At 45.6% G+C, this 22053-nt stretch overlaps 2 protein-coding genes and 1 long non-coding RNA gene across 9 annotated transcripts in view; 1 reads left to right on the forward strand and 2 right to left on the reverse strand.

Moving 5' to 3' along the window:
• The window catches only part of LOC147598543 (uncharacterized), a 14188-nt gene extending 13683 nt beyond the window's left edge, over positions 1-505 (reverse strand). The window contains exon 1 of the long non-coding RNA XR_015260501.1: positions 396-505. This is a non-coding gene — a long non-coding RNA (uncharacterized LOC147598543). The remainder of the gene's footprint in view (positions 1-395) is intronic.
• On the forward strand, positions 164-2974 carry FICD (FIC domain protein adenylyltransferase). 2 transcript variants are annotated; one of them, XM_086761981.1, is made up of 3 exons: positions 164-185; positions 466-807; positions 1501-2974. In XM_086761981.1, exons 2-3 carry the CDS (start codon positions 516-518, stop codon positions 2805-2807), a joined length of 1599 nt encoding a protein of 532 aa, XP_086618107.1. In that variant the 5' UTR covers positions 164-185; positions 466-515; the 3' UTR covers positions 2808-2974. The 2 variants fall into 2 exon arrangements, with proteins under 2 accessions (XP_086618107.1, XP_086618108.1); XM_086761982.1 differs by having other exon boundaries at positions 1732-2974.
• Positions 2827-21832, reverse strand: SART3 (spliceosome associated factor 3, U4/U6 recycling protein). 6 transcript variants are annotated; one of them, XM_086761978.1, is made up of 21 exons: positions 21629-21830; positions 20611-20737; positions 19464-19568; positions 18135-18319; positions 16985-17090; positions 16122-16246; positions 15478-15633; positions 14160-14298; positions 13645-13752; positions 13131-13208; positions 12863-12921; positions 11636-11745; positions 11238-11350; positions 10524-10600; positions 9966-10134; positions 8782-9260; positions 7932-8084; positions 6887-7074; positions 6090-6266; positions 4109-4193; positions 2827-2878 (listed from the first exon to the last, which is right to left on the reverse strand). In XM_086761978.1, the coding sequence occupies exons 1-21, from the start codon at positions 21809-21811 to the stop codon at positions 2867-2869; spliced, it is 2934 nt and encodes a 977-aa protein (XP_086618104.1). In that variant the 5' UTR covers positions 21812-21830; the 3' UTR covers positions 2827-2866. The 6 variants fall into 6 exon arrangements, with proteins under 6 accessions (XP_086618104.1, XP_086618102.1, XP_086618101.1 ...); XM_086761976.1 differs by lacking the exon at positions 2827-2878 and adding an exon at positions 3351-3656 and having other exon boundaries at positions 8782-9257; positions 21629-21832; XM_086761975.1 differs by lacking the exon at positions 2827-2878 and adding an exon at positions 3351-3656 and having other exon boundaries at positions 4109-4190; positions 21629-21831.
• Between the last annotated feature and the right edge of the window lie 221 nt (positions 21833-22053).

Genomic DNA, 22053 nt, shown 5'->3' on the forward strand with positions numbered 1-22053 from the left:
TGCCGCTACCCGGAAGACGCCACAGGAAATCGAGGATAAGAAGGAGGGCGGAACGCAAGAGAGACGGATCCGCTGTGAGCGCCAATGGGAAAGGAGAAGAGGGTCGGCTCAGCCAATGGCAGGGCGCGGCCTCAGTGGGCGGGGCTAGTGTAGCCGGCAGCCGGCGGCGCGGGGAGGTGGCAAAGGTGATGGAGGGAGCGGGGCTGGGGGGGAGCCTGGGGGGGTCCCGGGCAGGGGGGACCTAGGGGTGACGGGGGCCAGGCTGGGGGAAGGAGACCTGGGGAAGGAACCGGGGAGGCGGGAGCACGGGGGTCTGGGGGGGTCTCCACGCCGGGAGGGCGCGCAGGGGCGCTGCGGGGAGGGAGGCCCGGAGGAGGCGGGGAGCGGCGCCGTACCTGTGCGGGACAGGGCGCCTTGGTCCTCGCAGAGCCCGGGGGCTCTGGCTGAAGCTGTTTGCGTTCCCAGGTGGGAGCAGCGGGAGAGGAGATGTCCCTCGCGTCCGCGCTGGAAGCGGGATGAACCTCATGTCTACGGCGGCGGAGCCCGAGGTGAAATGGATAACGCTGTGCGCCCGCGTCCGGTGGGCGGCCCTGCTCGGGCTGCTGCTGGGCTCGCTGGGGATGCTGCTGCTGCCGCTGGCTGCCGTGGAAAACCGGTGCCACGCAGTGCTGGAAGGACTCTCCTTCCTGAAAAGTAAACTGGGCGCGGGCTCCTCCGGGATCACCCGATACGCGGGACAAACCACCGGCCTGAGCGTGACCTCCAAGGGGCTGGAGGTGCTGGTGCTGAAAGGCAAAGCCTCCCCAGGTAAGAGGGTCCCCGGGCGGGCACGGGGGAACAGCTGGGTTGCTGTGTAACAACATCCTGCATCAGGAGATGTGCCCCCCCGCCAGCCAGTGATCTCCCGTACCCCGTAGTGGTAACGAACTCCCACTGCCCAACTGCAAATCGCCCCCAGCTGTAAGCGACCCAGCGCTCAGACAGGCCGTGGCCAGCCCGACAGCATTCCACGGCCCTGCGCAGGGTGACGCGCTGGCATTTTCTCAGCGCCGCTTAGGCTCTCAGGTGTTTTTCCTCGTGCTTTTGGTACCGGGTTCTGTCAAGGTGAGTGGAATACAGTGTTGTTTTACTGCACAGTAACCTGGGACACACGGCATTAATCCTGAAACCCTGGCTGTCATAGAACAGCCTTCCTGGCACCCACAGGCTGTGGCGTTTCTTGGCCAGGACGTTAACGTGGAAAACATTCAAAGGAATCATTACAGTTCCAGCACTGTATCTTTGTCCGCATTAAAGCTGTTATTGCTGGGAAGGTGTCTGATAGTTCAGTGAAAAAACAGACAGAAGCGCTGCTAGCGGCTGTAGGCTATGCTTCTAGCACAGAACTGGCATTGCTGCCAAGAGAATGCATTCCAGACTGCGTATCCTCCCACACAAAGCAGACTGGTTTTGCTGGGATGGCTACACGCCTGTGGCCAACCTGAGCCATGCCGCTCGCAGATGCGGCCTCACCCCGCTTCCTGCCAGGAATGGCTCTGCTGTCGCATACTCAGCCTGTAAATGCGGCAGAAACCTCTGCGCATGGAGCCTGGCAAAGCTGGAATGCAAGTTCTCTGTTACAGTTCATAGACTGGCTTTATTTAATTTTTGTAGTGGTGAACAGTGGTGGTCACCAGAGGTTTTCCATAGAACTCGCCACCCAGTTACCTAACCGTTATCGTTGCATTTCAGAAGTGAAGTTAGAAGCCAGAGCGGCTCTGAATCAAGCCCTCGAAATGAAGCGCCAAGGAAAGCGGGAGAAAGCCCACAAACTCTTTGTGTACGCCCTCAAGATGGACCCTGATTACGTGGATGCCCTGAATGAATTCGGTATTTTTTCTGAAGAGGAAAAAGACATTCTTCAAGCCGACTATTTGTACTCCAAAGCGCTAACCATTTCTCCCTGCAACGAGAAGGCTCTGATCAATCGGGACCGGACGCTACCTTTAGTTGAAGAGATAGACCAGCGGTATTTTAGCATTATCGACAGCAAGGTGAAAAAAGTGATGGCAATCCCCAAAGGCAACTCTGCCCTGCGCCGCGTGATGGAGGAGTCCTACTATCACCACATCTACCACACGGTTGCTATTGAAGGAAACACTCTGACGCTGTCAGAAATACGACACATCATCGAGACCAGGTACGCTGTTCCGGGCAAAAGCTTAGTGGAGCAGAACGAGGTGATCGGCATGCACGCAGCTTTGAAATACGTCAATACCACGCTGGTGTCACGGATCGGCTCCGTAACCATCAGCGACATCTTGGAGATACATCGGAGAGTGCTGGGCTACGCCGACCCGGTGGAGGCGGGACGGTTCAGGACTACTCAGGTGTTTGTAGGACATCACATCCCACCGCATCCCAAGGATGTTGAGAAACAGATGCAGGAGTTTGTGCAGTGGATGAACTCTGAAGATGCCATGAGCTTGCACCCCGTGGAATTTGCTGCGTTAGCCCACTACAAGTTGGTTTACATCCATCCGTTTGTAGATGGCAACGGAAGGACCTCGCGCCTGTTAATGAACCTCATCCTAATGCAGGCAGGCTACCCACCCATCACGATCCGCAAGGAGCAGCGGGCCGAGTATTATCACGTCTTGGAAGTAGCCAACGAGGGCGATGTGAGGCCTTTCATACGCTTTATTGCGAAGTGCACTGAGACAACTCTGGACATGTTGCTCATTGCCACCACGGAATACTCCGTGGGCTTACCTGAAGCAGACGGCAGCGCTGCTGGATGCAGACAAACCATCCCCATCAAGACTTGAGGGTTGTTGTGGATGTCCAGGAGCCAGTGAATGCGTGGGAGAACAGAAGGCCAAGCCACTCAGTATTCCTGCTGGGAAATAACTCGACAGGAGGTGTCACTCTTTAGCATTTCATTTATTTAAAGTGTCTTACACTTGATTAAATTAATATAATTTATTTATATACATTATGCCAAGCTGAAATGTGAACTGTTGATGCTGACTGTGCACTATAACCTGCTTGTGCTACTGGAAGGAGGTGGGGAAAGGTGTCAGAGGGACTCGACAAGCTGAAGTGGAACTTTATTTCTCCTTAAAATTAAGCTTGGAGAAGCTGCTTCAATCACAACCCTTCGGCTAAGTCAGTCAACTGCATTGTCTTACCTTGGAAAGGAGCTGCTAGGCAGGACAAAGTCTTAACCGAGTTGTTGCTTTTGTGTTACCTCTTCCCTGTTGTTCAAGAAAATCCCCCAAACACAACCCTTACAGAAAGAACACTCACCCAGCGACGTTAATCAGGCTCTCTCCTGTCAGTCACACCAGCTGGACAGTACTGCTCAAGGCATATCTCCCCTCTTGTTTCTGTTTTCAGTAGCACTTTGCATGTTTACTTTCAGTTGCCTTTCCTAGGGTGAGTTTTGTACAAGTGGGAAGCAGTTGGTTTAAAATTACAGATGACATCACTGGAAGAAGAGGAGAAATGCTCTCTGACTTCTTTCACTGAACTATAAGGTGCTTTTGCTACACTTAAGGACTACCTAGATCGCCGAGGCCTCGCCTCGGACCCCGCATTGAGCGGTGTCCCCGGGGAACTGCAGCTGTCCCTACACATTTCAGTTCAGGGTCTGAAAAGAGCTTGCTTCTGCAAAGCTGTGGGCAGAAAAGGTTATACATAACTATGAGACAACCTTTGTCAGCTGTGCCAAACTGAAATTTCTTCAGTCTATACAAGTAATTACTAGGTCACTGATTTCTGTGATAAATGCATCAAAAAAAAAAAATAATCAAAATCGCACAAGGCCTCTTTGTGCCACAGCAGCAGTTAGTGTAGTACCTAGAAGCTGCTGTGCAATTCCAAGCAGCATACTTTATCTTTGCTTTTCAGGTTAAAGCACCTGCAGCCTAACACGGAGGAATAGTTCCCTACACCTTGCCTGTAATTTGTGTAACAGCATAATTGATCCCAACACCTCTGAGTACAGAAACTTTGATTCAATCCTGTTTAGAGTGCTGTAAAGCTTAAACCCTTCACAAAACAGCATAAGCTGTTACAATGTCCCAGGCCAGTGTTAAAAGTTTCTTCCCCTCTAACTCTCTCTTACCTGCAAGGTAGTTAGGACACATTTTGTACAAGCAGACAGTAGGACGAGGCTACAGCACCACTCCACGGCTGTGTACCTGTTACTGCTGACAGGGAAAGCCAACAATAAATGAGGAAGGTTGTTCTGTCCTTACAAAGTGTGCTTATTTTTGTAGTAGGCAACTATAAATAAAATCTGCACTTTAGAGCTCTGGGCAGGGGGGGAAAATATGTTATTTTAGTAACAGATTAATAAACTATTTTTAATATTAAAGTCTTTGTTTGGAATAGGCTGTTTTCAAAACACTTTGCTGCTGTGAGCTAAGAAGCGGTCGCAGGTGAGTTTGTGGAGCAGCAAGTTACACGGTACACATCCTGGCTCCCTCAGCCGTACACAGCTGTACTGCAGCACGGGGCAGGGGGCTCCGAAGCGCCAAGCCCAACCCCAGCAGCCAAATGAAACGTAAATCCTCACGACTGTTGCGTACACGCCTGCCTGGCAAACATCTAGATGCACCAGCCTTAGTATTCCTCTCCCTCAAATCAAAGCTTCATATCAAAGTGTTCCTAGAATGTTTCTAAGCTGATTTTGAGGTACAGTCCCGCTGTATCATCAGTACAATACTGGCTGGCTAGCTCAAGAGGGTGCACACCGCACTGAACAAGCGCCAGCAGAACCTGGTCCCTTGCTCTATCACAACCGTCGATACCGTTCAAAGCTATGAAGCAGACTCATCATTTCAAAGTAAAGCCAACTCAAATCAGCACAGAATGTAAGCACTGAAAATAGTGTTTATTTGCAGCAGTGCTTGGGTTGTACAAGTGAACTTGGTAGTGGGATCCTCCGCTCACATTCAGCCCCTGAGTGTGTTGAGCTCCAGAGTTAGCAGCACTTTTAGTTAGACAAGCAATAGTATTTCTATCCAAGATCACGTACCAGATTATTTTAAATCTGAGGTGATTACTAAAGTGGTTCAGGATATTCATAGAAGGTGGAATGAGCTACTTAAAAGTATTTAAGTGACACGGTATCTCAGCGCACCTGAGAGGCAAGGTACATCAGTACTACCCAGCTGCCGTAGGGTAAGTGCAATTCCAACACCCACATTTAAACAAAAGCAACGGTATTTATAGAAAACCTTTGAGAACTTGAGTTTAATAAACGAGGAAATGTCAGCTTGCACTTCACATTTGTACAAAACCATACAGAAACCACCTGCAAAAGACGTATGAGCTAGCTAGCAAAACCAACCAAAAAAAAAAAAATGGTCCTCAGCAACAGCACGTACAGCTTTTATGGGAAACAAAAATCACCCGATCTAAGCGTTATCTCGTGACACTTAAAAATAATAATTTGAATGTCTTTTACAAATACACAATATAAAAAACAGGTCAACTGGAACAGAACATTAACTGAATACATCGGTATGTATACTGGTGTATATACATATACACAGACGTGTATAGAAACTCTCCCAATACTAAAATAGGCCATTGTGGTGAAGTTACTAGCATTGCCACTTAACTCTCAATGGTAGGAGATGGATGTCCCTGTGTGGGTGTGTTTGGGTGTAAAATGGGTTCGTCGTCAGAGAGAATGACTGCAGTCACAATCCAGACTGACCGGTGGAGCTCGACAAGGTTATCGCTAGGCTTTCACATTGCATCTCATTCGTTAATGAAAGAGAAATATTTGTAGAGTATTCACAAAACTTGATGTGGCATCCGATCTGTACAGGAAATATTTCCCCTCTCGTTACCCTCAATATGAGGAATCATATAACGCCATTTGACCAGAACGTATTTGCTCTTAGAAACAGAGGAAAAAAAAACCTGGATTTGTACCATCTTACACTGATCTCCATGAATGCAGTAGTCTAAACCAGTATTTACACATGCTTGTGACCGGCGTTCTCTCCTGGCTAGCATAAGGACACAACATGGCTTCCATAAAGGCATTTCACATTTATACCAGACTCGCTGATTGCGGACTTTTTGCTCACTTTTTCAGTAGCATCTTGGCAAAATCAGCATTGGACATCTTTTTAGGCTCCTCAGGGGGTTCGGATGAAGTTGCTGGTGAGTTCTGGACCATCCCATTCTCAGCCTTAGCCACGGGATTACTCTGGCGCTGTAACGCACGAGGCATCATTGAAAGCTGCGTCCGTCCCTTCCCTCGCCTGGAGAACAAAAAAGCAACATTTAAAATTATCCCAGTGCTCTTTGAACGTACCGATTTAGCTTGGGGAAACAAAAAAGACTTTGTCCACTACGAGGAACACTCATTTAAACATTATTCCTGTCATTTGTTTCAGTAATAAGTAGCACAAAGCTTTCACTGGGTGCCCTTTGAAATCGTATACTTTAGTCCTGGCAGAAAAGAACTGCCCAACAGTCCCCAGAAACTGAAGCTCCGTGTTTATCTACAGGGCACGTACAATACAACGCCAACACAGCGCTAAGCAACAGGGGCACTCTAAAAGATGAAAGAGCAACCTTAATGCTCACTGTGAGCCAGTTCTCCAGAACAAGAGGATGTGGAAGTTATTAGCGCTCGGGTGCTAACATCAGACCCAACGGGATGCCCAACGCCTGATACTCTCAGTTACTACAGCCCTGTTTCTATCGGTAACGTAAAGAAAAACCTGCTTTTCCTCATCAGTCCAGCAACCTACATTTTTATGGTTCAGCACTTTTAAACATTCTCTCATATTCTAGATGAGATTCCTATTTTTTCCGCATATAACGAAACCCAGTGTTTCCTTTTTAAGCGTTGCCAGTGTCCCTCACTAATACTCACGCTCCGTAAACCTGTCGCGGTACTGCGAATTGCGAGGCTCTGCCTGCCTCAGGCTTGTCCGGCAGCTTTCGCAGAGGCGGGTTACTGATCGCCACCTTGATGACATGGTCCTTAACTGTAAGGCCATCCATCTTCAGCACAGCCTGCGAGGCCTGAGCTTCATTTTCATATTCCACATAGGCCAGGCCCTAAATAAGGAAAAGAGGTAACCTACATTAGTTTTAGTGCCTCCTTCTCTGCATGACAGCTTTTGGTAGTAATTTGGCTAACTGATAAGAAAACCATACAGAAAGCAGACCCAAACATGGCTAAGAGTCTCAGGATTCTTTAGCTAAAAACATTCTTATCTACACAAATATACAACCTGCATTTCTTGACTTTCATTCACAATGCCCTAATTTGTAGGGAGCTAGAAAATACATTTTAAAAGTACATGCACACCATCACCAGCGTGGCACCTGTTAGAAGTGCCCAACACGCAGACATGGCTGAGGCGTCAGGTAGAATTTTGGCAGAGCAGCAGCAGGTTTAGAATCTCTTATTTAACAAGGACCCATTTATTCGAGGATGGAAATAATGAGCCCCGTCAGAGAGAGGTGGCTCAGTTCTCACTGGCAAGTCTTATTACTGCAGCAGGTGTTGTGAACAATAGCCTCAGGAAACTGAACCAGGGCAGAGGGGAATCAGTTGCACCAGGTGAATCCTCTCTAGTTAGTTACTTTAAAAAAAATATTATTTGCAGAGTTACTAATGCCTATTTTTACTAGGCTGAAAGTGCTGTAAACATCTTCCCCTCCATCCCATTTATCACACATTCTTCCTGTACAATTTAAGAAGCATTTTGGAAAAATGCCTCTTCCCCCTCCACTTATTTGTTGGCACAAAGGCACACCGGGCTGTACACATCCAAGCACTTCTACAAGTTTTAACGCAAACCCAGGTACGTAACTTTCAAAATCGAAAGCTTACTTTTTGTATCCAAACCTCAGAAAAAGCTTGGTTTTGAAGGATTTCTTGAAATTAAGAGTGCATGAAGGATGCCTACCTTGGGTTTTCCAGCTCGGTTGGTGACCAGCCGAATGTCTTTCACATTCCCATGTGCTTTGCATACATCTTCCAGCTCTTCCTTAGTGCAGGAGAAGGGCAAACCCGATATAAACAGTTTATGTTTCTCCAGTGTAGTGCTATACCTGAACACCTGAAGAAATGAAAAGGCTGTTAGATACTAAATCAGTTGGAGACTCCAAGGATTTTTATCTATTACGTCTCAAAAAGTTTAGAGTATTTCATACTTGTGTGAACAAAAACACCTAGAAGTCATGAGCAGTATCTTGAAGGATACTTGCATATAAACATACTCTAAGGACTTCAAGTAATGCTAAGAATTTAAATAATTCTAAACATCTACGTCTCCTTCACAATGAGAAGGGCCATTGATAATTTTTTCCTGACAGCTGTCACTATCTGAACCATGAAGTTTTTCTGTACAATAACTGCCTAATGCAAAAAACCACCAATTATACCAGTGACCCCAGTATAGACCATTATCAAGAACCAGTGGGTTGTGTAATAAATGCCTATGGCTGTATGACTCAACCAAAAAAGTACTTTACAGACTGAGAAGCTCAAGTAGGACCCCAGGTGCCTCACACCATTAACAAGCTGCTCTGATTAACTTTAAGATTCGCAGAAATCTGCTGGTGTCAATCCTGCTTTATGGCAAAGCAACATAAGATGCGAGAAGTCCCAGAAAACAGTTTTACTGCTAAGACATAACAGTACCATTCCAAACTAGCACAACACTAATTAATTAGATGTAAGACCTCTCGAAGAAACATATTCTGCTAGCTTTCCTATGCAGTCCCAACCTGTTACTTGAAAGAATAAAAGTTCACCTTGAAGTCTGGATTCTTGTTCTTGTCAACACATGGGGAAACAAACATTGGTCTTCCCTCCACAACTTTACGATCCAAGTCAAGAGCTTGGAGAGCAGATTTTTCTTCCTTGAATTCCACATAGCAGTAGCCCCGGAAAGTCCCCCTGTTGCTGAATACTGGACGGATTTCTGCTACCTCCCCACAGCTCTCAAAGAGCTCTTTCAGTTTCACTTCAGGATCTGCCATGTTGTAGGAAAGGTTGCTGACAAAGACAGTGACGTGATCTTTACTGCTGTCATGTAAAACTTTGGGGATGTCTTTTCGACTGGTAGATGCCTTTTCCTTTTGGTTTTCTGGCTTTTCAGGTCCTTTTGGTTCCTTTTGGTTTGCTGGCTTTTCAGGTCCACTTCTTCCAAACAGCCCAGTTTCTACCTCCATATCTTCTTCAAGAAGCACGCTATCACCTTCTCCCTTGTGTCTCTTGCTGGGCTGCTCTGCTGATTAATGAAATTGAAAGCCTTACTAGAAAAAAAATGACCCCATTTCATTCAGCAGTGGCATTAAGCTGTCCTCCGTTACCACTGTGGAGTTTGGAACTAGCATGTGAAACCACAAATACAGTGACAGGTCTTAAGACACAGAGTAAGTCTCCCTCAGGTTTTTAAGAATGAGTAATGACAGATTATTTGACCAAGGCAGTAAGTACCTTGATGAAAACAACAGGGATATTTTTTTTCCCTTTGTTCTGTGAGTTTTAAGTACTGATTCACATTCTCTTTGTCTAATGGGATTTTTTTTTTTTTTAAGTAAGAAACAAAAACATTTAAAAGCTTTCAAAACTCCCAGGGGCAGCAACCTATTAAAGTCTCCCGTTACCACTTTCTAGGCTGCTACGATACTGAATAACCTAATTCAGACACACGCCTCAGCATCATTTGATGAGTCAGGTAAAAAAAAAATTCTCTGAAGTAAGAAAAACTTTTAAAACCCTCTAGAAGTTCTTATAAACATATACTTCTGTTGATCAAAAACCATTTAGTCTTCCTTTCATTTTATTACTACACTGAAGGCCTCCTAGGAGAAAGAGACCCTGAAAAGACAGCAGCTCTGAAGCCATCAGCGATGGCCCTTTCTCATCTGCCTCTAACTGAAGGGAGATAACTCATAACCCTGCTGCCAGAGGTCTGAAGCTTTAATTTTACCTTCTTCTTCTTGTCCCCATTCACCCTCATCGTCATCATCTGCTTTGCGCTTGTCTCCAATCCTGGTTTTTTTAGCCTTTTTGGAAGCTTTCTTTTCTGCCCGAGCCTGCTTTCGTTGTTCAGCCTTCTCCTCCTCCTGCTTTGCTAGAGCAGCTTCTTTCTCAGCAGCCTACAAATAAGCAAGATTATTTTTTTTTTCTAGTGACTACAGATTGCAGAGCATTTTCTGGAGTACTGAGCCTGCAGCATTTTCTCCTTAGCTATATTAAACACAGTGCTAATGAGATAATTACTTAAAGCACACCTCAATCGCATGCTCTTACAGCTTTCCTGCAGCGCAGGTTACTCCCGTATCCATCCAAGGGTCAAAAGGTGAAAGATAAAAAGCATCAAAAGAGGTTAACCATAGTTTTAAACTAAAATCAATAGTTCTGAGGCTTTAAGACAGTTTAGGCTTATCTATGGGAACCAACATTAGAAATCTGACATTCAGACAAGCACAACCTTAATATAGGTATTTCCTATAAACCACTGCAGTAGTTCACAGAAAGTTCTGACCTTTGCTCTTTGTTCATTAACTCGAGCTAATCTGTTTTCTGTTTTTTGAACTGCTGCATCCCAGTCTTCCAATGTTCCTAAAAGATTAAAAAAAAAAAAAAGAGTCCTTGTATTTAGCTTTCCCATAATTAGAAAATACAATTCTAGAAAAATAAGAGTCAATGAGTTCACCGAACTTACTCTTCATATTAACCATTACACATGAAAATTCTAACTGTAACAACCAGCCTCCAAAAAAAAAAAAAAAAAACAAACAAACAAAAAACAGAGTAGAAATCTCTCATTTATAATACAACACTCCAAAGAGGCATGGAAAAGCCCAATCAATTTCAGCAGGCTCCAAGTCATGCCAGAAAAATAAGAGTCAATGAGTTCACCGAACTTACTCTTCATATTAACCATTACACATGAAAATTCTAACTGTAACAACCAGCCTCCAAAAAAAAAAAAAAACAAACAAACAAACAAAAAACAGAGTAGAAATCTCTCATTTATAATACAACACTCCAAAGAGGCATGGAAAAGCCCAATCAATTTCAGCAGGCTCCAAGTCATGCCAGAAAAGAAAGAAAGAAAAGAAAAGAAAGAGCTGCTTGTGTATCCTACAGTAGTCAATACGCCTTCACCAGAACACAAAACACCAGATCAAAATTCACTCTGTCTCAGTGTACGCTAACTAGGCTGGGTAAGACGAGACGACGCGCAGTTAGTTACCTTCTATCCTCTCCAGCGTGAGCAGCACCTCACAGACGTGCTCCGGATAGTCACTTGTGCACTGCACAGCGCGATGCAGGGCCTTCCTGCAGTGCTGAGTATCGCCGTGAGCTCTGCAGGAGGGAAACCAGAGCGGTAAGGAGCCAGTCTTCCACATCAAGATTTAAGACTACAGTTAACTACACTGTGTGCAAATGTTTTCCCTCCTTCCCCAGTGAACTCACATTACACATTGTTGCTGAAATACTTCTGAAATACACTGCAGAGCTGCTGTAAGAACCTCAAAACCACATTATAAACCCGTACAAAGTATACCCACACTAAGCAGCTAAGTCTTGTCTCACACAGATGAGGAAACAAAAAAGTTAATGAACTCTTCCAACCAGCCAGGTTCTCACCTTTCTAGGTTATAATACTCCAGCCACATGTTCGCATATTTGGCGTTCCCTTTAGTCATGATGTTGTCCCAGAGCTCTCTGGCCTTCTGCATGTTGTTACATAAGCGGGCCTGAAACACAGCATCCAAAGCGCTCAGCGTATTCAACACCATTACCCCCGCCTCCCACCCTGCCACAAGAACACACCACAGATCGTGCATGCAAACCCAAGAAGACGGAGTGATCAAAGGAACACCTGACACAACCCTACTCCTGAATACTACTTCCCTGCCCACCTGTTACACCTGTCTTGCTTTCTGACTCCCACGTACATTTCATTTTGGTCATTATAAAAAAAAAAAAAAATTAGGTAGTTGTTTCTCAGTCTTCTCTTTTGTCATTATTTATGAATTTACCTAATAGAGCACTTAAACACAAAACCAGTTCCCAGTCTAAGAGGAGTGCTTCATCTCTCTCACTACCCTGAGCCCCTTCCACCAAGGGAAAATGGCCTAACACACCCAAGTGGGACTCGTCTGATCCAAATGCAGAGGTACGTGGGTACGCTAGACAGCTAACTTACTAAAACGGCTTTAGCATAAGCTGAATCACACCTGGATGGACCTACTTTCTCCCTCCACTAAGTGGCCAGAAAGTGAAATTAATTCAGATTCAGGCCCACGTTGTTCAGGATTACAATGCTCGAGTTCTTTGGCAAGCCATTCCGTGCATTATACCCAGAGAAATTATAGCATAAGTAACATGACTCATCCTGAGCCTGCGGCAAAGGAAGGAAAACAAAATATCCCCTTGCAGGCAGTGACTGCGCCAGCACATTGATACCTGTACTGGTTTGAAGCTAGTTAGTGTAGGCAGCACTCAATCAGGCAGGATTCAAGGCAGCGTGCAGAATGAGTGCTCAGTTCCAAGCCACTGCGGCTAGCCTGCTAACCAGGTTACCCACAGATCTCTGTACCACGCTGCAGTCACAGCCGTATAAACATGCTAACAGTCCTGACAACTCTCTCAAAGAGAAATGCTGTTTCTCCCCTGAGACGTCATGCTTCAAGCCTGAAGCTACACTATGTGCTTGACCAGTCCAGATACAGGACTGGAAGAAGAAAGATTTACTCGAAGTTACCCAGACAAAATGCCAAGGTACAAGAGGATTGCATTCTGTAGTAAGAATGTTAAAGCAATAAATTTTCTGTAGCCTAGCAATTTAAATAGAGCAGATAAAAACACCACCTCAACTCTTGCCCAGTTCTGCATGATGGTGCAGGATGGATCTCCGCTCTCACTGAATCCTGGGAATAAAAATAAGTACTGTTTGTGAATAGCTCTTGGAAATAAAAGTGTTTATTAAACAAGTTCTATATTGCAGATGAAATGTTTATCTGTAGCTTTCTTAAAATGTTCAAGACACTTGAAGACAAGTTAAGTATTGTGTGGAGCACTAGTCTTATAAAAATTATTCTGAAGAAGAGGAAACAATATATTGGATCATTTAACTTACGCTCTTCTACTTCTTGTTTCAAATACTCCACAGCACGGGCAAATGCAGACCGTAGCTCTTCTAGTTCTTTACTTGAGTCTTTAGAAAAAAGAAAGAATTGCCTTAAAATAATAATTTAATTTTCATCTCTCATCCCCTAAAACCTCTTCCCTAACATCCACAATGAATTTTTTTTTTTTTTTGGGGGGGGGGGGGGTGGGGGGGGGGGGTGTGTGTGCAAAGTTTATTACATCAGTAAAACTCACTACATGCATAATAAAGAAAAAAAAAAAAAATCAAGTACCTAAAATCTAAGGCAGCATTTGCAACGCACAATCTAAGCTGTCAGCAAGGAGCTGCTTTAAACCAACTAAGTTCATATTATAGACACTAACTGGCCAGAAAGTAATTTTTGTGAAAGAGATGAAACTACTCTTTGATTTTTGAAAAAATAATACCACTGTTTGAGAGGTACACAGGAAACAGTTTCAATATTTATTGACACATGCATCATATATATATTATACACACATACCTTGTGTAAAATCCACCCTTCTCCTCAGGTAATCAAGATATGCCTGCCAGATTTCTACGTAGTCTGTTGCCTGAATAAAACCTGCATTCAGAGCTTTTTCAAACATTTCTGAAAGGGAGAAAAAAAAAAAAAAAATCATCCAAACATATTTCCTTTTCAAATACTGACAAAATTAGCACAAAGAACTACACATACCTTACATTTCTAGAAAGACAGGAAAACACACTAAAACCTGCATGTGCTAAATTGGTTTAGGAAGTGAATGTAAAAGCCAGTTTAATTCAGTAATGTTCATGGCAAAGCTGCAGTAAATTGCTTGTTCAGAATTGAATCTGCTCAACAAAAGCAGCTTTGCCCTAGAAGCAAGCTGCTGTACATTTCCTGAGCTTTAAGACTGCTGCAGCGGGATGAAAACAAACCCTACAGTATCCTACAGGTCACTGTGTGTCACACGTTATCCAGAGCGCAGAGAGCAGTTGTGTGGTGTAAAGAAGTCTTGCTGAGTCTTTATTTACCAGAAATAATGCTGTGATCAACTCTATGCCTCTCCATTGCCAAAAGATATCGAATCCACAGCCCAACCGTCCAGGGACAGTTCCTAACAGCGCGGTCATGAGCAGACAAGACCAACTCTTTCACTTTCAGCTGCCGGTCCTGAAATAATCACACAACAAATTTTCAGTTTCTATTAGCCAGAAAGCCCATCTAAGACAAATATTAGCTTATAAAAAGCTAACACCTTACAACAGTATTTCCATTTTATGTTCGAAAAGCTAAGGAAACATGGGTATTTTAAATTCTCTAAGTCAACAAACCCAGGCAACACCTTCAAAACAGAAAGGATGTCAGGAGCAACACAAACAAGAACTCCATGCCGCACTCAGACTGCGATACCTGTCTGCTGCTAACCAAGCCAGGTAGGTATTTTCTGCCACCGAGATAAATATAATATAAGGGCACTGAGTAAATTCCTAACTGTTCTTAGTATGTTTAGAAGAGGGGAGGAAAGGATACAAGAAAGAGGGTGCACATACAGCCTACTCAAGGGAGGCAGGTGCTGTTCCACCCACAACTTGCTGTCTCAAGCCAGCGAGATAAGACATGAGGGAGCAACTCAGCCCAGATAAGCCTCCGACAGCGAGTTACCCTCATCTCTTAATGTGGCCTTCTGTCCACCTGAAAAATCTGCCTCTCAAGCTCAATATGACTTTCAAAGTGCACTAACTAGCCCACGCGTAAATACAGTCCAAACATCTGGGTTTGCTTTGGCTTGTTGGTAAATTAGTTCTTTGTTCTCCACCATGAACTATTCAGGAGAGCACTGGCAGCTGTCAAACAAGCACTGTCATTACATTTATCCATGTCTCCTGAAGGACAGGCAGGCTCCCCAGCAATTCTGAACTGCTTTGCCTACAAAAGCTAAAAGAAAAGGAGGGACATCCTCAGAAGCAATGCCTCTGGATGACCAGCCACCAGAGACAATGCCAGGGCTTTACAGCTGCTTGCACCTAGTCAGCCCTTTGCCAGAGAGCGCAAGCCTCGCTGCCTGCACCCAGTAAAATTCTGAAGAGAAAACAACACAACTGTAGGAAAAAGTGAGCAAACGCTCACTTGGTCAATAAACACACCACTGAAAACAAGAAGAAACCAAAGGCGAGATGAAAATCAGTTTTCTGAAGAATTTAAAGACTAAGGGACAGGATAAAGGCAGAGCTTACTGGTCATTTGTTTATCAGCCACTAAGATTAAAAAAAAAAATTTTAAAAAACCCCAAAAACAGAATAAACACCACAGGAAAACAAAACTGTAAACATCTGAGGTTTTTTTCCTTACCAAATACTGATTGTAGCGTGCCCAAAGATCTGGCACAAGGCAGTTCTCAGCCAAAGCCCTCTCATAGATCAACTGGATGCGAGCTGGATCACCTGCTTTCATTTCAAAATCAATGTAAGCTTGATATTCTGCCAGCTTTGGTGTTTCAGCGCCCAGCTATAAAACAAACAAAGATACAAAAGTTTAAAATCTTCTGAACAAAGCATGATTCAGACAGTTCAATTGTTACTCAGAGTAGGCCTCATGCAAAATTTCACACAAAATGAAATATCAACAGCTTGAAATATCAACAGCTTCTGATTTTCACGTATCTCCAAATATTGCCCCAAAAAGCCATTCAGATCCCGGCTTTTTGTTCCTCGTAGCCCAGCACGCTCACCAGTGCTGGAAGAAACAGCCAGAGTATTCACGCGCACCTTAGGAGGGGCCTGACACAGTCAACAGATTCAATAGTTTCCAGTATGCCCAGTCGAGAGGCTTCTTGCCTCACGCTGCTCAAAGCTGAAAGACTCACCTAGCAATACCCAGCTGCTTTATCTCTGCGACTAGAAAAATAGTAAAATTGAGGAAAACAAAAAGAAAAAAAAAAATCACCCCAGATACCAACACTTAGTTTTAAAGCAAGGTATAAGCAACAGCATTACCAGTGCCTCTTCATATGGTTTACACTTCTCCAGTTGCTGTAAAGCTTTTTTATAATTCTTTATTATTGTTTCTGGTATTGGATCTTCTGACCACTCCTCATATTCAGCAAATGAAGCCTCCATATCTATTAAAACAGACATGAAGTCTCATCAATAATGCACTAAGCGGACTAAATCAGAATTCATCCTATGTTAGAATCAAACACGTTTGTATTTTTATTTACGCTTCTGATCTTAACTGTCACACTACCTCATGCTTACAGGGTTCAGACACTTCATCTTACACAGTGCACTACAACACAAACTCAGGGCAAGTTATATCAAAGCTATTTGGATTCAGAAAACCAAAGTGGCAACATTTTCTCAAAGCTTTAAAGAAGAGACCAACCCAAACTCTTTCAATGTGCAAATGAAGAACTGTAACTCACTTTCTCCTAAAAGCGAAGCATCAAGAAAAGGGACTCAGAGTTTAAAGGACAAACTAGATACGGCAGGATTCCAACAATCCCGCCGTCGGCGTGTACTGCTCCCTGCCATCCCAGGTTATTATGTAGGGATCCCCACAGTGAATTCCTAGTTCGTAACGGTCACGTTTTGTGCTCATCACTTGTACTTTAAACGGCCTCAAATTACGTACTGAAGGAACAGATAAACCACGTTTCAATAAGCAAGGATATTTCTGAACAAAAGGGATCTGTGCATCATTCAGAGGCCCTAAAGACAGGCAAATGTTATTGATCAGAGAATACACAAATGCTACAGCTGCAGTTTGTGTGGCTCTGCCAAATGAATGATCATGACTAACGCCTGGATTGCCTAACACAGCTTCTCCACGCCATCTCTCCAAGTGCACCAGCTCTTACCCAACAGTGGGATCCCCAGCTGGCGCCTGAACAGCATGTGGATCTTCTCAAGCTGGCTGCAGAGCATCTGCTGCTGCTCGGGCGATGGAACGCTGCCAGGAGCTGGCTACAAACAAAAGGATTGAAATTTAATCAGTTCCCTCAAGCCTGAGCTGATGAACACGATGGGGTATTGTTTATGGGTTGGGGATCTGGGCTCCAAATGACTACATGATCCTTGAAGGACAGACACAGCTAACTTGTGTTTCAGGTCACTGCCGTGAAAGCTAAAACCTGGAAGCTGCCAGACTCAAAAGCTGGATGAACGGGAAAAGCATTCCTCACTGAAAGCTGACACATGCATAGCGAAATGATAACTTGGGGGAAAAACAAAAAAAAAAAAACCCGCATGTGATCATGCCATTTCACAAACCCACTGGGATGACAAATAGTTCTTCAATAAACCCTAGGTGTGCGCGCTGATGATTTAAAACTTCCACTTTTCCTTCTGTTTGTGAATGAAAGGGTGTTCTCCTGCTACTCCTTAGAGCAGAGTTAGAGCATTTCATACAATGGTTTGGGTTGGAAGGGACATTTAAATATAATCTAGTTCCCACAGCCTGCCATGGGCAGGGACATCTTAACTTCCACATCTTATGTAGTAAATGTGACTAGTTCTATTTTTTTTGTCATTCTGGACACCTTGTAAAGGTATCTCCTGCAGATGTCAAACTATGATCCAGGGATAACATACTATCATCCAAAAGTCACAAAAAGGGTGAAGTAATGAATGAGTTAAAAGCTGAAGTAGAAAACAGTCTAGAAATACAAATATGACTGACTACGTGCAAAAATATTCGCTGGCAAGAACACTGTTTCATAATGAAGCTACTCATTTCAAGCTGCTCTTGTCAGTTCAAGCTAAAGCAGCAGAGTGAAATCTCGCTTCCGGATATGAGATTGTATGATCTTCTTTAAACACAAATCCATTACTCTGTCAATTAAATACACAGAACGCTTTTCCCAGAGCAAAGGGTCAGTTACTACAGCTGAAAAAGAAACAACTGTGTGGCATTACAGCCTCTCTGAGACTGATGAGGGGGCAGCACAAGAGGACTTCAGAAACTACACCACAGGTTGTTTCTTACAAGAGCCCAGGGACTGGCCTTACCTGCGCCGTTTCCAGTATGGCATTCTCAAACTCGCGATACGCTTCCCACAAAGCTGTTCCTTTAGTCACGTGCAGTCCAACCGCAGTTAACGCTCTCTCAAATATCGAGCGGACTTTCTCAATTCCTCCTTCCTGACCAATGCCTCCAATTGAGTACTGAGCATATTCCAACCAAATTTCAGGACCTAAATGAAGTTATAAGAAACAGACGATCTAATGAACTCAAGATTTAGAAAGCCAACTCTCTGCTTCCCAAACACCTTATTTGCCGCATGCAAGCGGACCAACAGATGAGAATTTTCTTTACCATCCAATGCAGTAAAGTTAAAATATTTTACTCTGTGCTCTCGGTTTGGCATCAGCAGCGACAGTCAGCTTCTGAAAGAAGTCATTCTTGTGGCTGTTACCGACACAGATCGATACCAGTGTGCCGCCTCGGGAACACAGGCTACATCGGAGACGCACCAAGAGCCCCCCAACAGCAGCTGCACTCTTCCTGAGCACATGTGCAGGGCTGGGACCACAAAGCTGTCACTGCAGAATCCAGATTAAAGCAGATTTGCTAGAGTGGCGTTAGCTGCCTGGCACCTCTCCCACCAGAGTGGTATCTGAGCGAGCCAGGCTCAGGGACCCCCAGCAGCGACTGTCCAACCAGCGGGTGACAGGCTGCACGCCGCCAGCTCCAGAAGTCCTTCCAAGCCTCAAGTGCAATCCACCCAGCAGATGCAGAAGACAATCCCTCTCAGTTCTTCATCTCTCCATTCCTCCTACCTGAGCGCTCACCGACACCCTGTGAGGCCAACTACACCAGTGGGACATTTTGTACACAACTTCTGCAAGCGATTTGCCTCGGTGCTACCAAGCCCCCTCTGCTTCTTCAGGCTTCACGTGTTCAGCACCTCAGCACAACACCCAAAGAGCACGCACCTACTCCGCGCTTTAAGCTATGGCTGCAGGCAGCTCCTGAGAAATGGAAAGGTAACACACCACGCACGTCCCTCGCTTTTAACGAGGATGAGCAGAGCCTGGTGCTGCAGCACGGCTACTGTTCCCGACTTTGCTACTTCTAGAGATGGAGAAGTGCAAAATATGCATTTAAAACTTGTTACAACATTGGTTTAGAAGATCTTAAAGATTGTAATAGCACTTAAAGCATTGCCTTTGAACGGCCTTTCACTCCAATGCTTCAGAAAAGCTGAGGACCACGTCACACTAATGTTTTTGAGCCAGTTGCCGCATTACAAGCGGAAGGAAGAAGCTTTCCTAGAAAAAGAAAGTCACAACCCGAAAGCAACACAACACATTTTATATTGTATACTAACAACTTACAGATGTAGTCTTTCACAGCTCTCTCAAACAGCTCATAAACTTTCTCTCGCTCAGAGCTTTCAGAAGCCATTTTTATCTCATCCTTCAACCAGTCCAGCCAAATTTCTGAAAGGGAGAAGTTTAGAACACATCACCAACGTTCAGAAAGAAGTTAAATCCACTTGTTGAATTTTTAATGAGAGTTTTTAGTAACAGACTTAAAGACGGGGAGAAGAGAACGATTTTAGCTTTCACAACTACTCACCATCAATTTAAAAGAAGAGTTTGGTAGAGACCTTTCAAATTAGTACTAAACAAGCGTGCTTCCATTTATAGAGAGCGGAAGTTGCACGCAGCAATTTATCAGTACTGGGGGCAGAGGATCAGTAAGCACCACTAACCAAACAGGCACGCCGAGGTAAACCTTTCCGCACGCTTTTACAAGAAACAGTAAATGGCTTCAGAGGCTGCAAGTTTCCACAGGACAGAAGGAAACCTTCCCTCGCCAAAGCTAAAAGCACACCAGCAGAACAGCCTCTACAATATTTACAACCGTCTCTTTGTTATGAATAAAAAAGAAACATCCACTTCAATGGCTACCTACACCTTCCACCAACACCGTGGTTTTTTTGCTGCTTGACTGTGAAATTTAGCTTTTGGCAGGAACTTGTCTGGGCTCTGAGTCACAGTCACTAAGCGACTGGAGCCGTTCCGGTCGCCACCCCCCAGCTGTATGTTACCAGCCCTACAGCAAAGGCAGCACAAGCAAACATACGCCTGTCCCCGGGCTATAGCAGCTCACATCCCGGCAGCGACTCCACGAGCTAACACACAGGCAGACCAGAGATGGGAGCAGCTCAGCATATGCAAACATCCCCTCACCAGTTCCAGTCTACCCCAGCAGCCTCTGGCAGAGGACAGGGCAGGACGGCGCAGTTGCAAGCGGCAAGAACTCAAACTCCTGCAACAGGCTCGCTAACCCTGAGTCCGCCAGAGACCAAGCTCAATGCTGGCCATTAACACCAGCGTCCCAAATCTGTTCTTGTAGGTTGCTCTGGACTAGAACAACGTTGAAGTCTGGCACAAACACATTATTTCACAACTGAAACAAGAGTATTTTACATAGTTGATGCTTAAGCGGTTTTGGCTGCAGAATGAGCAGATGTACCTTCGGTAAGTGGAAAGAGTTCACTCATCTTCTGACGAGCTCTTCTGAGCTTTACCAACTCTCCCTCCTGACGCAGCAGCTTTATCAGATCCAAGTGACAGTTATAGTCAAAAGCATTGATGGAAAGCTTTAAAAAAGAAAAAAAAAGTTTTTTAAAAGCACTGACATGAAGGAATCAGAAAACATTTAGCAGAACAAAATCTCATACTGTCTTTTAAGGCATACAAATCTCGTCAGGTGTTCACACAGCCAAGACAACACATAGCTTCCCGTACAAAGTAGCGCCAAACTTCACTATTGTTTGCAAGATGCTTTCAGGTCACAAGCAGACATTTACAAAAGACACTGCCAAGTTTAACAGAGCTTTAAAATTAAGCTCAGAGCTTAGCCCACAGCTCTAAGCTTTGAAGGTTACCGCTCAGCAGTGCAAATGGCAGCACCAGGAGTACAGCAGCTACCAGCTGCAGAAACAGACCTAAGAATGCAAAATGAAGAAAGCCTTCTTCAATACAGCCAAACGTGTTTTAATTTCTCTAAAGGCAATAAAAAACCTGACTGCTAGCAAAGCTTTTTTTCAATGAGTACAAACTGTCCACTGAGGCTCTCCTCTTCAATTTCCCCTCTCAAAAAAAAAAAAACCCAAAACGCCTGGTTTCTACTTCACACTCCAAACATTCACGTCCTGATAGTTCCCAACATAAAGCCACGCCAGCAGCCATTGATTTTTTTTTCCCCCATTACCGCCGCAGCCACAAAGAGGCAGACCCCACGAAGGCCGGGCCCCGCCGCACTCCGAGGTTTCCCGGGCCAGCCCCGGCTCCCCAGGACCGCTCCCGCTTTCCCGGCCTCGCTTCTCCGGGACGAGCCTTCCCCACAGCCCCGGGGCCGCCGCGTCTCTCACAGCAACGCGGCCAGGCCACCACCGCTTCCCCCGGGCCAGGAGCTGGGGCCGGGCGGAGGCCGCGGCGCTGCCCCACCGCCCCCTCCCCGCGCCGCCGCCGGCCCGGGCGGGCCCCACCTGTTCCTCCAGCCGCTGGATCTCCGCCTCATTCTCCTTCTCCTCATCTTCGCCGTCGCCAGACGAGTCCGAGTCGCCCTCATCCTCCGAATCCCCCCCCGACTCGGGGTCGCCCTCCGGCAGCCGCTTCTCCTCCTCCTCGGCCGCCGCCACCGCAGCCGCCTCAGCTCCCGCCGCCGCCATCTTATGCAGCTCCCTTCGCAGCCAGCCGCGCTCAGCCGGCCGCCGGGGCTGTCCCCGCGGTGCCTGTCCCACCGCCGCGCACTGCCGCCGGGTAAGCCCGGCGAGGAGAGAGGCGAGCCGCCACCCGCAGCACTCCGCACTCGATCGCGCACCGAGACCGCGCTGCGGCGAGCGCCGCCGGGACCGGACCGCTTGACTTCTCGGCTGAGACGCTGGCGCCGCCGCGGGCGCCTCGGGGCCTG

This window comes from Chlamydotis macqueenii, chromosome 17, assembly GCF_036417535.1.
Source record: "Chlamydotis macqueenii isolate bChlMac1 chromosome 17, bChlMac1.mat, whole genome shotgun sequence".
Taxonomy (NCBI): domain Eukaryota; kingdom Metazoa; phylum Chordata; class Aves; order Otidiformes; family Otididae; genus Chlamydotis; species Chlamydotis macqueenii.

Bases quoted from the DNA above. Each gene is read 5' to 3' on its own strand.
- SART3 (XM_086761974.1), bottom strand. From the start codon at position 21,811: ATGGCGGCGGCGGGAGCTGAGGCGGCTGCGGTGGCGGCGGCCGAGGAG. The intron at 13,753-14,159 runs GTAAATAAAGAC...TCTCCCTTTCAG, and splicing joins TGATCACAGCATTATTTCTG to AAATGTTTGAAAAAGCTCTG. The intron at 4,194-6,089 runs GTGAGCAAAAAG...TTTCCCTGTCAG, and splicing joins GCCAAGATGCTACTGAAAAA to CAGTAACAGGTACACAGCCG.
- FICD (XM_086761981.1), top strand. From the start codon at position 516: ATGAACCTCATGTCTACGGCGGCGGAGCCCGAGGTGAAATGGATAACG. The intron at 808-1,500 runs GTAAGAGGGTCC...TGCCGCTCGCAG, and splicing joins GAAAGGCAAAGCCTCCCCAG to ATGCGGCCTCACCCCGCTTC.